We start from the raw sequence: 14,319 nt of genomic DNA on the forward strand, positions 1-14,319 counted from the left end.
CCAGAGGACCTGCAGGGAGTCGAAGAATCAGTAAGTATTTTTTAGGCGCACTTTCTGGCGCGAAAAACGGGCATACAGGTCTGGGCTGCCTAGTTCTAGGAGCGGCCCGAAACTTGGGCCCTATATAACTGTAGCGTAACGTCCACCTCATTTTATTTCAGTTCCTTGAGATAAAGGCTAATCATTTTTTTGTACCTGTCCACTAGCTTTTAATGATTTCTGTACTTGGGAGCCCTAAATCTCTCTGCTCCTTCACTGTCCCCTAGCTTTTTACCATTTATAAAATCCTCTGATCTATCTTTCTTAGGTCCAAAGTACATGACCTCGCATTTCCCGACAATGAACTCCATCTCTGCCACAGTTTTGCCCACTCACTTAATCTATTATTATCACTTTGCAACTTTCTGGTCCCATCTCCACTACTTATTATGCCACCTAACAGTGTCATCAGCAAACTTGGATATACGGCTCTCTATTCTATCATCTAAGTCATTGATAAATGTAATGAAAAGCTGAGGTCCTAGTACAGATCACTGGAGGACACTAGCCACATCCTGCTAACTGGAATACATTCCCATTATCCCGACTCGATGTCTCCTATTTCCTAACCAATTTCCTCCCCATGTCAACAGATTGCCTCCAATTCCATGCGTTTTCAATTTTGTTAACAGTCTCTTGTGTGGAACCTTATCAAACAACATCTGGAAGTCCATATAAATAACATCCACAGACACTCCCTTATCTACCAAGTTAGTTACCTCCATAAAAAGGTTATGAATAAAAGTGGAAAAAATCCTGAGAGAAGTTTTCTAAAAGCTCCATTCATTTCTTGCCTGCTCATTTTTACTATTCCAGATCACTTGACACTTCCTTCTAATTTGCGTGATCTGACTAGTTCGAGTTTCAGAGTAAGCATTTCTTGAATACTACAACAAAAGTTCCACAGGCAAGGGACATTGACCACAGTAATCTTTTCCGAAATACTTCCACATTTTATAAGAATGAGCCTGAATTTTGTATTAGCTTGCTACTTTGTTTCACCTGAAAACTTACTGTTAGCCCCAAAGAAAAAAACAAGTCAAAAAGAACTATCAAGGCAAACTGAAGAGACAAAATCCAACAGTGCATATAGAATACCCAAAGTGGTTTACGGGTGGAAGAAACTAGCAAAAAGCAGTTTATTTTAAATTCCTTGAGCCCGGTCAATTTTTCCCAGTGATTTGTGCCATTTTTTTGGCGTGCACCGTTTTTTTTGGCCTAAATTTAAAAATCCAAAGATTGTGCGCCAGCGTAACTCAGTTAGTTACGAGTTTTTAAGGTTAGTTTTTTTTCCATCATAGGGGGCGTAACTTGATGTCTGTGCCAGTTTTTCCACAATTATGCAAGTTTGGCCAACTTACAATTCTCCTAGGACAGCGTATGTGACCCCTCCCAAAAAACCTTTTGGGCATTTAAGAAAAACCTGCGTACATCATAAAATAGGCCCAGAAACACGCCATTGTTTTTAGGTAAAGTTTTGGAGGGAGTCAAGAACACATAAATATGCATCATTAAACTTTCATTTTTCACAACTGAAAACGCAGAAAATGGAAGTTTCATGCAATTCTTTAAGTTTGGATTTTTAAAGAAGTGCCACACCACCACCGAACGTCTCCAAACCGGGCTCAAGGGTCGACAGAATTGGTCCCTCGCCCGGACACAGGGGCTCGGCTTGAAAAGAAGCCCGGCAGTGTCGGGGGGGGTGAAAGCCAAACTGAAGGCATGAGAAGCCTTACACTATGCCACTATGCAGTAAGCAGCATCAAATAAAGTGGGGGGGGGCTACCGGTTTTAACCTTCTTGCAAAGGTACAATTTAATCATGGGGGCAATACTGACAATACCATACCTCATGCAAGCCTTCTGCATGATGATGCTGCAGAGGAGACAATTGATTCGATGTCATTGCATAAGGAACCTCAGAGCAGGTAGAATGAAGGGCAGGAGGCCTTACCCACGTTGGGTATATCGAGACAGGCGTTCATAGCTGCACCTGAGTGATGCAGACTGTGTCAGAAGGCTGCGTTTCTACAAAGAAGTTGTAACTGAGATCTGTGAGTGAATAAAAGCAGATCTCCAACCTAGAAAAGTCATGAAGACTGCTTTGTCAGTTGAAGTGAAGGTTACAGCTGCACTTTCATTCTATGAATCTGGATCGTTCCAGGCCACAACTGGGGATGTGTGTGCCATTTCTCAACATGCAACACATATCTGCATTCAGCAGGTGACTGCTGCACTATATGCCCAGAAAAATGATTACATAAAGTTCCCCATGACCGCCCATGCAATGCGTGACAGCGCTGTAGGCTTCTCCAGGATTGCTGGTTTCCCAAAGGTACAGGGCTGCATTTATTGTACCCACATCGCCTTGCGAGCACATTTGGAGGATTCCAACTCGTGTGTGACAACATGCATCGCATCATGTCAGCTGATGCAAGATACCCTGGGAGCACCCATGATGCGTTCATCCTACGCGAGAGCGCTACATCTGCCATGTTTCAGCAGCAGCCAGAAGGGCAGAGCTGGCTACTGGGAGACAAAGGGTACGGCCTCACCACCTGGCTCATGACGCCCCTACGCGTAACCCGGACGGAAGCTGACCGGGAATACAACATGTCGCACATTGCGACGCGCAGCATAATAGAGGCCCATTGGCATCTTGAAACAGCCTTTCCAATGCCTGGACCATTCTGGAGGTTATTTGCTTTATTCCCCTAAGATTGTCGGTCAGTTTACGGTTGTGTGCTGCATGCTGCATAACGTTATCATTATGAGGCAGCAGCAGCTGGTAATAGAAGATCCACCTGAGGTGAAAGTGGCTGATGATAATGAGGAGGAAGTTGCAGATGACGAGGAGGAGGAGGAGGCCATGCAAATACCTGAACCCGGAGCACGATGGCAGAGGAGGGCGAGCCGTCGTGTCCCTTTAACGATTGCTCAAACCTTGCGCCTGCAGCTCATCCGTGAATGCTTTGCTATCTGAAGGCTCAGCGGCAACTATCCCAAATGGACCATGTTTACTGTTTGGATCTGTTCCGTAATGTTGTGTTGTGTTAATGGAACAAATAATGGAAATGATTCTTCTTTATTTCAAAAAGTTGTGTTAATAATGGAACAAATAATGGAAATGATTCAGTTATAATTTAAAATATATTTTATTCAAAAGTTTAACAAACATTTGTTTGTACTTAACTTTAATAAAAATATTCTTGTATCAAACTTTAAAGTTTTCAGTTAAGATCACTTACAAACTTTATCACTTACAAACTTTTAAACTTGTAAATTTAAACAAAAAAACCTTTTAATTTGAGAACAGTTACAACAGTAATAATAACAACAACGAAAGCTGCACCCATCTCTCCTCCACCTTATTCTAAGACCACCCGCTGCGCTTGGTCTTGTTGACTCCACCCCTGCCCGCAGGCGGTGGCGTAGCATTTCTCGGGTAATGCGCACTTCTTGATTGTTGGGGGGGGGGGGGGGGGTGGCGGGGGCAGGCAGTAATGTGGAAGGCCCGGCTTGGACCTCTTCAGAGGCTGGTTTGGGGATTGGAGTGGAAGTGGCAGTTGATTCTGTCAATGGGAGCGGGGTCTGGGCATGTTCCCTTATTGCAGCAGCAAACTCCGACATTCCCTGCCTCATGTTCCCTGACAGTGCATCAACTATCTGCAACATTCCCTCCCTCATGTTCACTGACAGTGCATCAGCTACCTGCGACAGTCCCTCCCTCATTTGCACTGACATTGTATCCGCTGCCTGAGACATCTCTCCCTCATGTTCCCGGACAGCGTTCCCATTTTTCGTGAGAGTGTTGTTACTTCTCCTGACAGTCCCAATACCTCATCACCCACCCTACTGATGGTGTCCAGGAGTGATCACGTAAGGTTAATGCTCTCCGCTGAACCACATCTGTTAGATCCTGCACTTCAGGAGAGTGCTGTTGAGCTCTCCTTCCCCTCCTCACCCTGGGTGTGGCTCGCTGCATCCCACTGGGACCTGCAGCCTCGGATGGTGGGGCCCTGGGTGTGCCTCGCTGCACCCCACTGGGACCCACAGCCTCGGACGGTGGGGCCTTGGGTGTGCTTCACTGCACCCCACTTGAATCCCCAGCCTCGGACTGTGGGAAACCATGGAATGTCCCAGCAACACTCGGACCACTCAGGAAAGGAGCTGGCACCTCAATGGGGGGCACCTGCACCTCCTCCTCTTCCTCCTCCAAAGTGAGTATAACAGTGGAGGCTTCATCCATCACCACCCCCTCACCCCCATGCTCTTGATCTGGAAGGTGGCATTGGAAGATGTTCTCCTCTTTTGGCTCGTCCACGTCTGAATCTTCTTCTGCATCATCAGGGTTGGCCTCAAGTTCTGCAAAATATAACAGAACAGACAAATGGTTAGCAGCAGAGGAGGGGCAGGGTGGGTGGCATGAGTAGGCTCACACAGCGCAGGCAGCAGGCTGATTTGAAGGACCATGATGAATGATAGCACATTGCATCAACCGAAGTGTAGCTAATGGAGATATCCCCATGAACCGAAGCATAGCTAGCCTGCGCAGTACTTAGCATTTAACAAAGCCAGACTGTGGAATTTGCACGACTTACCCTCTCCCTCGAGTGGGCCCAGCTTGTGCAGTGGGGGTTGCTTTTCTCCAGGCAGGACCCATCAAAGCAGCGACCCACTCTTCCAAGGGTGTCAGTGGGTGCAGATTTGCCAGGGCTTCTCCTGTTCGAGTTCTTTCCAGTTTGTTGTGTGCCGCCTTCCTCTGCAAAGATGAAAATATAACTTTTTAGAGAGGGTGTCTTTCTGCTGGGTGGGACATATACAGCTGGTCACATTTACAATTGCAATTCTATTGAATAAATGAAAATATTACTTACACTAACTACTTGAACAAGGTCCTGCCACTTCTTTTTGCACTGGCCTCCAGACCTCAGGGTGGTCACCATTGCACAGTGATCTTCTGCAAGTTGGTTCCAGCGTCTCTTCATTTTTTTTGGTGAAACTTTTATGTGGCCTCTGCTAGTGTCCAGCTCGTGCCATCTGGCCTCAATTACAGTAACCAGTGCCTCCACGTCATCCTGTGAGAAATTCTTGTTCCTTGAACAGGAGGCGGCCCGGCAAATCTGCACCCACTGACACCCTTGGAAGAGTGGGTCGCTGCTTTGATGGGTCCTGCCTGGAGAAAAGCAACCCCCACTGCACAAGCTGGGTATCTTGTATTGCAGCTCTGATTTTTCCAATGAGAATTAAAGTTCTCACACACAACTGGCTCTTTAAAAATGGCCGAATGCAGACCAGGACCTGTACTAGGCATGCGCGCCCATAAGAATCAGGTCAAAAACAACTTTTTTTTCTCGCGCAGGCGCAGAAGGGTTGGGGGGGGCATCGTTTTTTCGGCGCAGACATTAGACTCCACTCCCCAAAGCTGCAGGACAGGCTGTGCGGTGCCAATTTCAAAAAATAGAACGGGGAAATTTGCAAGTTATTGTTTTGGAGTAGTTGGGATCAGAAAAAACGGGCTTATCTCTGGCAATATGCCAAAAAACAGCACTGGGGAAAATTGAGCCCAATATCACTACAATGTACAGGAAATTGGCTGAGAGTTGGTGCATATCCTTTGATTTCCCTTCACTGTCGGAAGCCAACTCTCTTAATTGCTAAACATTTGTTCACACACAGGCACAAAACCATGGTAAGAGCTTTAAGAATGTTTCTAAAAAAAACACTGCATTGCATTCTTTCAATAAAGTTAGTCTCATTTTTCTGGGCTTAATGTTGTGCACAAAAGAAATCTATAATTCTAGTTTCCCACAGAACATGTTAAGGAAGTGAAAACATGTCTTCAACTTCCTTAAATATTAATCAAGTTGTGTAGAATTCAGTTAAAATTAGTCAATTTCGGGTCCTGCATATAACTTAATCTACAACTTCAATCTTGGGATATATAAACATATATATTTTACAGGGTTATTTGTCAATAAATTCACTGGAACAAAGAAGATTAACATGATAGAGATGTTCAAAATGATGTGGGATTTTGATAAGGTAAATAGGAAAATACTATTTCCACTGGTTAGTAAATTGGTAACTAAAGGGTGTGGCCTGGATTATAGGCCAATTGAATTACATAGAAATTACAACACTGAAACAAGCCATCTGGCTCAACCAATCCATGTTGATGTTTTCCCTCGACACGAGCTGCAGTCCTAATTCCATGTGCCTGCCCTGTTCCCGTATCCCCTTATTCCCCTTTCCTTCAACCGCCAATCTAATCTATTCTTAAATTTGACATGATCTCTGCTTCAATCACTGACTCTCGTAGTGCATTCCCAATGCCACAACTTCAATCTCTGTTTAAGAAAGCTTTTGCCCCACCATCCTAAATCTCTTGCATATAATTCTACATGTATGCCTCCTCATTTTAGACTCCTCAATCACTGGAAAAAGCCTATTCCTATCTACTTCATAATTTAAAACCCGCGACCTCTACCACCTAGAAGGACCAGGGTAGCAGGCATATGGGAGCACCATCACTTGCAAGTTCCCCTCCAAGTCACTCACTATCCTTATTTGGAAGGATATTGCCATTCCTTCATCGTCGTTGGGTCACAATCCTGGAACTCCCTCCCTAACAGCACACGGGACTGCAGCAGTTCGCTCACCACCACCTTCTCAAGGGCAATTAGGGATGGGCAATAAATGCTGGCCTTGCCATTGACGCCCACATCCCAGAACAAATTTTTAAAAAAGTAAGTTCTGGGCCCCTTCTGCCATTACAATGCTGGACATGTGGGAGTAAAGCATTCCTTGCATCCAGTATTAGAAAAACAAATTATAGGAAATATGTAATCTTGTTCCTATAAGTTCACCCATGTACTAGTGGGCATATTCTGTACACTGCTGGGCCCAGGGAACAGAAAATTGGCTAGTCGCACAGCAAGGCGGGGACACGGCAGAACACAAATAAATTGGCTGGGAATGAGCGGAAAATACAGGCCCATAAATTTAAGATCACCACCAAGGGAACAAAGGGACTGGTTAGGACATGGAATACCCCAACAGAAAGACTGGTGGAAGCAGAAACCAAAATAACTTTAAAAAAAGGAAATTGCAGCATACAACAGTATGATTCTCTCAGTGCAACAACTTAAAGCATGTTTTTCTGTTGTATATATTTAACCCAAGTAAATACAAATTAGTTATTTTTCTCAGTGGAAAATCTTCTCCTCTTCAGTCCTTTCCCTTCAGCCCGAATCAAAGTCACAAATGACATCTTTCTCCATTATGACCATGATGCACTCTCTCTCCTCAACCTCTCTGCAGCCTTTGACAGTCAATCACACCATTCTTCCTCAATGCCTCTTCTCTGTTGTCCAGCTCAGTGGGACAGCCTACGCCTAGTTCTACACTTACCTATCTAATAGAGCCAGACCATCTCCAGAAATGGCTTCCCTTGCTGCCCCTGCACCATTACCTCTGGAGACTCCCAGGCCTCCCCTCCTATTTCCTCTTGATAACTTCATCCAAAGACGTAGATTCAGTTCCGCATGTACACTGACAGAAACCAGCTTCTCCCCTCTACCACCTCTCCTGACTCATCCACTGCTTCAATATCAGACTGCTTGTCTGACATACGCTCCTAAATGGAGCTACAATTTCCTCCAGTTAAACACTGGGAAGTCATCATCCACCCTTGGCACAAACTCCATACCCTTGACATCAATTCCATCCCCCTCTCCAGCCACTATCTCAGGCTGCAATCAACTGTCTGCAACCTCAGCGTCCTATATGACCCCGAGATGAGCTTCAAATATCCTCTCCATCACAAAGACTGCCTATTTCCACCGCTTAACATTGCCCAACGCCATCCTTGCCTTAGCACATCTGGTGCTGAAAGTCTCTTCCATGCCTTTTTCGCTTCCAGACCCAACTACAGTCCCCACCACTTATTCCATCCATGCTTATCACAGGCTGCCACCTATATCAGGCAAAGAGTGTTAACCATTTAGCAGTACCCTAGGGAGCCCGAAATTGCCCCCCGTTCCAGACGGGGTGGATAATTTGAATTAAATGAATATTCTCCGCCCAAATCCACGTTGTGGAGAATAGAGGGAAACTGCCCTCTTTTTGTGTTTTAATTTGTTGCGGCGGTGTTTGGGGCATCTGAGGGGCAGAAGTGCGTTGGGAGCGGGCAGAAGGCGGGTGATATCATCAGCGCCGTGCTGATGGCGTCAGCGCAACACAGATATGCCGCGTTGCGCTGACGTGTAGCAACATCCCTCCCCTTCAGTTAAAGGGGAGGGCAGCTGCGAGCTCTGCAGCCACTTTAGTGGTGCCCACTAGACCAATATGGACGGCTTCAGCCAGGCCAGCAGCCCGGCACCCAAGAAGGGATGCCGGGCTGCCTGTTGGCAGCCTGGCTATGCTCGTGGCCACCATTGTCGGGCTGATTTCAGAGTCGATCGACGATTAAAATAAAATGGCGGCCACGGCAATGCGCCCGCCCCTTTAAAGACGGATGCTCCACCCAGCCACTGGCAGCTGCCCGCCAGGAAATGCTATTGGGGGCACCGAGCGGTGGTGGCTCCACTCTTGCAGGGCAATTTCCCTTGTGGGACGGAAAGTGGTCACTGCCAGACGGTAAGGGGTCAGTGCATGTCTGAGGGGCGGGAACATGGGTGCAACGGCCCAGGGGCAATTTCGAATGGGTCAGCCCATCCGCCCGACCCCGGTTGGAAAGGCCTTACCGACCTTAAAGAGGGGGGCAATTTTGGCCCCTGGGAGTTAATTACGAGGACGCTGCTTAGAACACTGGCTATTTTGGGCAGTCAAAAGGTTCTTCAATAAATTTGCACCTTGTTTATCCCTTGTATTTACCCATTTATGCATGTAAAGCGCTAATAGTATGCATACTCTTTAATGACTGCATTTGTGAAATTGGCCCTTTGTCTTGATATTTGGATTCTAGCTAAGAACGAAACGAGTTCCAACAAGGCTTTCCTTCATTAAAGGCATCAAATTAGAGCAGTGAAGGGGAAGAGAGGAAGAGATAAATGTACTATCTAAATGTGCTGGGTTTCCCTGACTGGAGAGCCACAATGGCTTCCCCAAGTAGACCTCTAATTAAAATAGCAGTCGGGTCTCGATGACGCCATCGGAGCCTGATCTGCAAACTTAAAGAAGGACACTGTTGGTTTCCTGTGAGCGTACCTCTTGCCTGCTCAGAAGAATTGGTTAAAAGCGTAGCCTACGAGAATGGTGGGGAATGGAAGTAAGTGAGCCGCATGGGCGATTTTAACCCTGCCCACCCGCCTAGAATCCACCATGTGGGCAGGGTTAAAATCGACCCTATGGAGTCAGCTTGGAATAGGCATCAATCAATGTTCAGGTTTGGAGTCAGTAGTGGAGGGAGATGATACAGGCGCTGTTGGAGGGGGAAGATCATTAGCAGAGGAGCTGTTGGAGTTTGTCCGGTCGATTTTGAGGATCTAAGAGGAGCTGAAAGTTGACCGGTAGCCAGAAGAGGTTGATCCCGAGAGAGTGCAGAATGACCTCGGGTGTTGGCAGTGAGCTCCAGTAGAGGAGCGTGGAGCAGTGGAAGTGAAAGCCAAGGAAAAACATTGAAAATCAAGGCGCAGGGAAAGTGATATCTGAATCCAAGTGATCAGTGCGGTTGAGGAATATGGTCTAAGTAATAGAAGGGTGAAAAGCAAACAAGATCGGGAGCTTAAGAAAACAGTCCAACCATGTCCAGCAATCAGTATCAGTAATGGTGACCATGAAAATACTGGATTGTCATAAAAACCTATCTGGTTCACTAATGTCCTTTAGGGAAGGAAATCTACCGTCCTTACCCGGTCTGGTCTATATGTGACTCCAGACCCACAGCAATGTGGTTGACTCTTAACTGCCCTCAGAAATGGCCTAAAGCCTCTCAAGGGCCATTAGGAATGGGCAATTAATGCTGGCCTTGCCAGTGCTGCCCACCTCCCATGAATGAATTTTTTAAAAAAGGAAATGGAGGAGTTTGGATGAGGAGTTCAGAGTGATCAGAGCAGAGTCAGCAGCCATCGGAAGCAAGCAGATAGCAGCAGAGCGGAAATTATTTGGCAGCATCGGAACCAGGATGGGAACCAGCAGGAGAAGATCAGAACTGGACCAGCGGTGACTGGAGAGTCCCAGCAGAGGAGGAGAAAACAACCCACAGATGCCAGTAGAAGCTGGCCAGGTGGTTGAACAGAAGCATGGTATACACTCTCAACAGTTATTAACAGCAGGAAACATCAGTATGTGTGTTTTGGAGCAAATGACCTTAAACTTGAAAGTTTTAAGTGGCAGAGCAGAGTCACAGCAGCTGAGGCATGAGCAAAGTCCAGCAGAGCAGTATGGTCTGATGGTAGAAAAGTTCAGAATGTCCAGGTAATCAAATAAGAGCAGAGTCCCAGCTATTGAAACCAGGTAAAAGCACAGAGCATCACAGGGCCTGCGAACAGGCAATGTGCTCTTTAACTTACAACTTGAAAATTGATCTAAAATGTACCCACCATTAGGGGAAGAGGGTCTTCGACATTGGAATAGAGGGGACAGCTGCGGAAAGGGGCAAAAGATGGAGTTGCAACGGATGGAGCTCACTTGGGAGCTGCCAGCCCATGTACCACCTTAGTCATGTGGTGATATGGTCACAAAACTGGAAGACGTTGCAGGTCTACAGCTCTTTTTGGCTGTTTGTTTCATTGCACTGCAGAAAACCAATCAACAAAATTGGGGATATGCTTGTCTGTGGTGCAGTCGGAAGAGATGATACCAACAAATTTTGTGATGCAAGCCCCTCCCCTTCATTTCTGAATGCTCCCTCTGTGCTTGGAAAACAAATGTAGGAAGGCAACCTTCATGCTGGTTAACTGAGAATCACAATCTCATTACCTGTACATTAGCTCCCTCTGTGACATCGTCATCTTCCACCTCTTTTTCCTGTGGACCTGCAGCCCTATGCACCGTCTCATTGTCCTGCTGCATGCTTGTGCCTTTTTGGACAGCATACAACAGACAGTGATGATTTTAGAGTCTTTGGCTGGACTGTAAACCAGCATCCCGGCAGAGTGATACAAACAATGGAAACATTGCTCAACATTATGGTGAAAGTGGTATGGGCTTTACTGTATCAAAGCTCTGTTGCTGAGTAGAGGTTTCTAATTGGGGACATCATGCTGTCTCCCAAGAGCCATCTGTTCTTTCTCTCAGGACTTGCAAATAATGCAGGCTATATGGATTGCTGTATAATAAAATTATCATGGATGCGCCCTGGATAATAATCATTAATCTGCAGCATTATATTTCTGTGGTCAGAAACCACTTGAACATTTACGGAATGGTATCCCTTTCTGTTTGTGTATTCATTCCGGTTGATGTGTGGAACCTGAATGGCAACATTAGATCCATCTTTAATGCCTTGGACAGCTGGAAAGCCTGCCAGTAAAGATTTTGAGTCCTCTCCAGTTGGTGTCTCTTTTCCATTGTGAAAGTTGTAAAGGTGTTTTCCCTGACAAACATGGCAGTCATTTGCTTTATACAGGTATGTACAGCAGATTGGCTTATCCAGCAGATGTAAAAGATCCTGTTGCATACAAGTTTAATGCCATTGTGAACTTCACAGTAATGGGAAGAGCTGTTCCTGCAGTGAGGTAGGGGTAGTGATTGCAGGTCTCCTTGGAGATACACACGTATGAGTAGTATGGTCTGTAAAGATGAGTGGAAGTATTGCCTGGTGTGTAATTGGACCTGTAGATTTTGTTCCTTCATGAAAAAAGTTTGGATTCTTTTTGTTGTCTTCATCATCATTTCAATCTTCCAAAAGAAAAGGGAACTCTTCATCTTTCTCTCCGTCGCTAATTATTTCCAAATTTCAAAAAAAGAGAACAAGGGATACAACTACTTAGTCTGGCATCAAGCACTGATCAGAGTGCTCCCGGGTATTGTGGAGGAACAGGATTACTGACTTTCTTGTCTCTTAGAAAAGTACACGAGTCCCTGTAACATCTATCTGAGCTTCTCAGTCACAGCTCAGATAAATAAATCCCACCTGAATAACTTACTGACACGACAACAATCTCTCATATTGGTTCATATCACACTAGAGTGGTTCACAATTATACAAATTTGTAATTTATTAAACAATTTGCTTAAAACTAAAGATGTTACCTGATTCAATGTGATAGTGTTATTTTAATGCTATTACTGACTAGATGGTTAGAACTGCACTAACTTCTAAACAATGTGAAGAAGTTGCAGATAAGGCAAAAGTGAACAACACAGCATATTTATATCAGAGAGCTTATCATGCCTTGGTAAACTCCCTAATATATTCATACTTTTCATTCAATGTTGCCAATGGATCATCTCCATTATGTTGCTAACTAAACAAGTGGGACTTATAACTAAAAAAAAGTCAGTTAATTGCTGCAAGAAGAATTGCACAAAAAGAACAATTTAAATTCTAATTGTACATTCTGAATGAGTTTGCAACAGTTTGTATACTGTTTTAATGTTATGTTTCATTTACTGAACTTGTTATTGAATTGTATCTATTTTTGACATTTTTTTTATATCAACTTCAAAAAGGCAGCAAACAGAAATAAGGTGTAAAACTTGGTATAAAAGTCACACCTTCATGTATATTTCTATTCCCCTTAAATCTCAAGCTGTGATTTATAAATTAGTCATTTGTAAGGAATTTTTAAAACACTGTAAAATGGAGGTTCAACATAAACACGAACATAAACATAAACATAATCCTATATCAAATTTTTCAACATGCTGAATGCCATCTGGAGTGTAGGTTTTACCATTGAATGTGTTTTTTTGCCAGTGATTTGAATAGTCAGATAAAGCTACCATCTCAACAGTCTGCATAGTTATTTTATACTATCTAACAGCATTAACACAAGTGATAGCAACAGAATTCTATTTGCAAAAAGGACCGACAGTAAAAGATGATCAAATAGTGCTGTATTTGGAGCATGTAGCTTTCTCAAAACTCCATGACAAATTACAATTCTATGCAACTGAATAAAAAGCCTCTTGTCTATTTTATTAGAGACTTCTGACCAAAGTGTGCTTTTAAATATATCTACAGAATACACAAATGTGATTATTTTGGTGGCTTTAACAGAGAAGCTTAAGTTGTGATGCTTGTTTTGAGAACAAGAAAACCCCAGTGCCATCTTAATTTACAGTAGAAAACGGCCAACTATCCAGATGCTTCAATAATTACATTTCCCTATCAATATCCATGGTGCAGCCTCAATTAAAAATGTAATTATGAGCTGAACATGATTATAAATTACATAATTCAAATGTTTTGTCATTTGTATTTAGCAAAACATACGAGTTAAATGGCAAGGAAGTTCATCAACTGGGAGTTAACAGTCAAAAACAATTTTTAAAACAAATTAATGAATGAACATACAAAGATAAATCTTAAAAAATCTTACATCAAACACTTTAAGAGACAAGTGCAACTGGACACATTGGGAACTCTGAGCTAAATAAAATCTGCCCAGATCAAATTTTTTAAAATGTTTGTCCACAGTAAATAAAAAGCAAATCATATGCACAAATATATATACGTATATTGCATTGCCCTGAGGGCCTGTAAGATTCAACCGGGCTGGAGTTGCACCTATTGCAATGCCATGGATTGAGAAGACACGGCTCCCAAACTATTCGAAGGCCAGGGATTTAACTTTAAAAAAAAAATTAAAATACCGCTGGTAAACTGACCGGACTTTAAGGAGCAGCGTATGTAAGGTTTTTAAAAGTGTCTTACCTCCGGGATGTCATGGTTGTTGAGGCGGGGGGGGGCGGTGGAGTTGGATGGCAGAAGAACACTCACTCACTCACATACATACATACACCACACACACACAGTGGGATCGCAGGCTGACTGACTGACTGAGTGAGTGAGTGTGAGAGAGAACGCGGGCTGACTGACAGTGCGCGCGCACGAGCGAGTGGGCGGGTTGGCTGGCTGGCTGGCTGGCGGCGCGCGAGCTGCACGAGCGCGCGGACCAACTGCCGCCGCTCCGCGCGGAGCTGCCCCCCCCCCCCCCCCCCCAAAAAAGGGTGGACCAACCGACAACGCTCGCCCCAGCAATCGCGCTAGCTGATTGGTCCAAAGCGGACAGCATTGCCGCCAGCTTGGTGGGTGGGGCGAGCCGACACGAGCCGAGCGCGCCAGCTGATTGGTCCAAACGGAGAGCTTGTTCCGCCGAGCGCGCCAGCT

At 44.8% G+C, this 14,319-nt stretch overlaps 1 protein-coding gene across 1 annotated transcript in view; it reads right to left on the minus strand.

Moving 5' to 3' along the window:
* ptpn11b (protein tyrosine phosphatase non-receptor type 11b) overlaps window positions 1-14,022 on the minus strand; it is a 183,641-nt gene extending 169,619 nt beyond the window's left edge. The window contains exon 1 of the mRNA XM_070861026.1: window positions 13,864-14,022. Coding sequence (XP_070717127.1) covers window positions 13,864-13,877 — 14 coding nt within the window. The 5' untranslated portion in view covers window positions 13,878-14,022. The remainder of the gene's footprint in view (window positions 1-13,863) is intronic.
* Between the last annotated feature and the right edge of the window lie 297 nt (window positions 14,023-14,319).

This window comes from Pristiophorus japonicus, chromosome 18, assembly GCF_044704955.1.
Source record: "Pristiophorus japonicus isolate sPriJap1 chromosome 18, sPriJap1.hap1, whole genome shotgun sequence".
In the NCBI taxonomy this organism is placed as follows: domain Eukaryota; kingdom Metazoa; phylum Chordata; class Chondrichthyes; family Pristiophoridae; genus Pristiophorus; species Pristiophorus japonicus.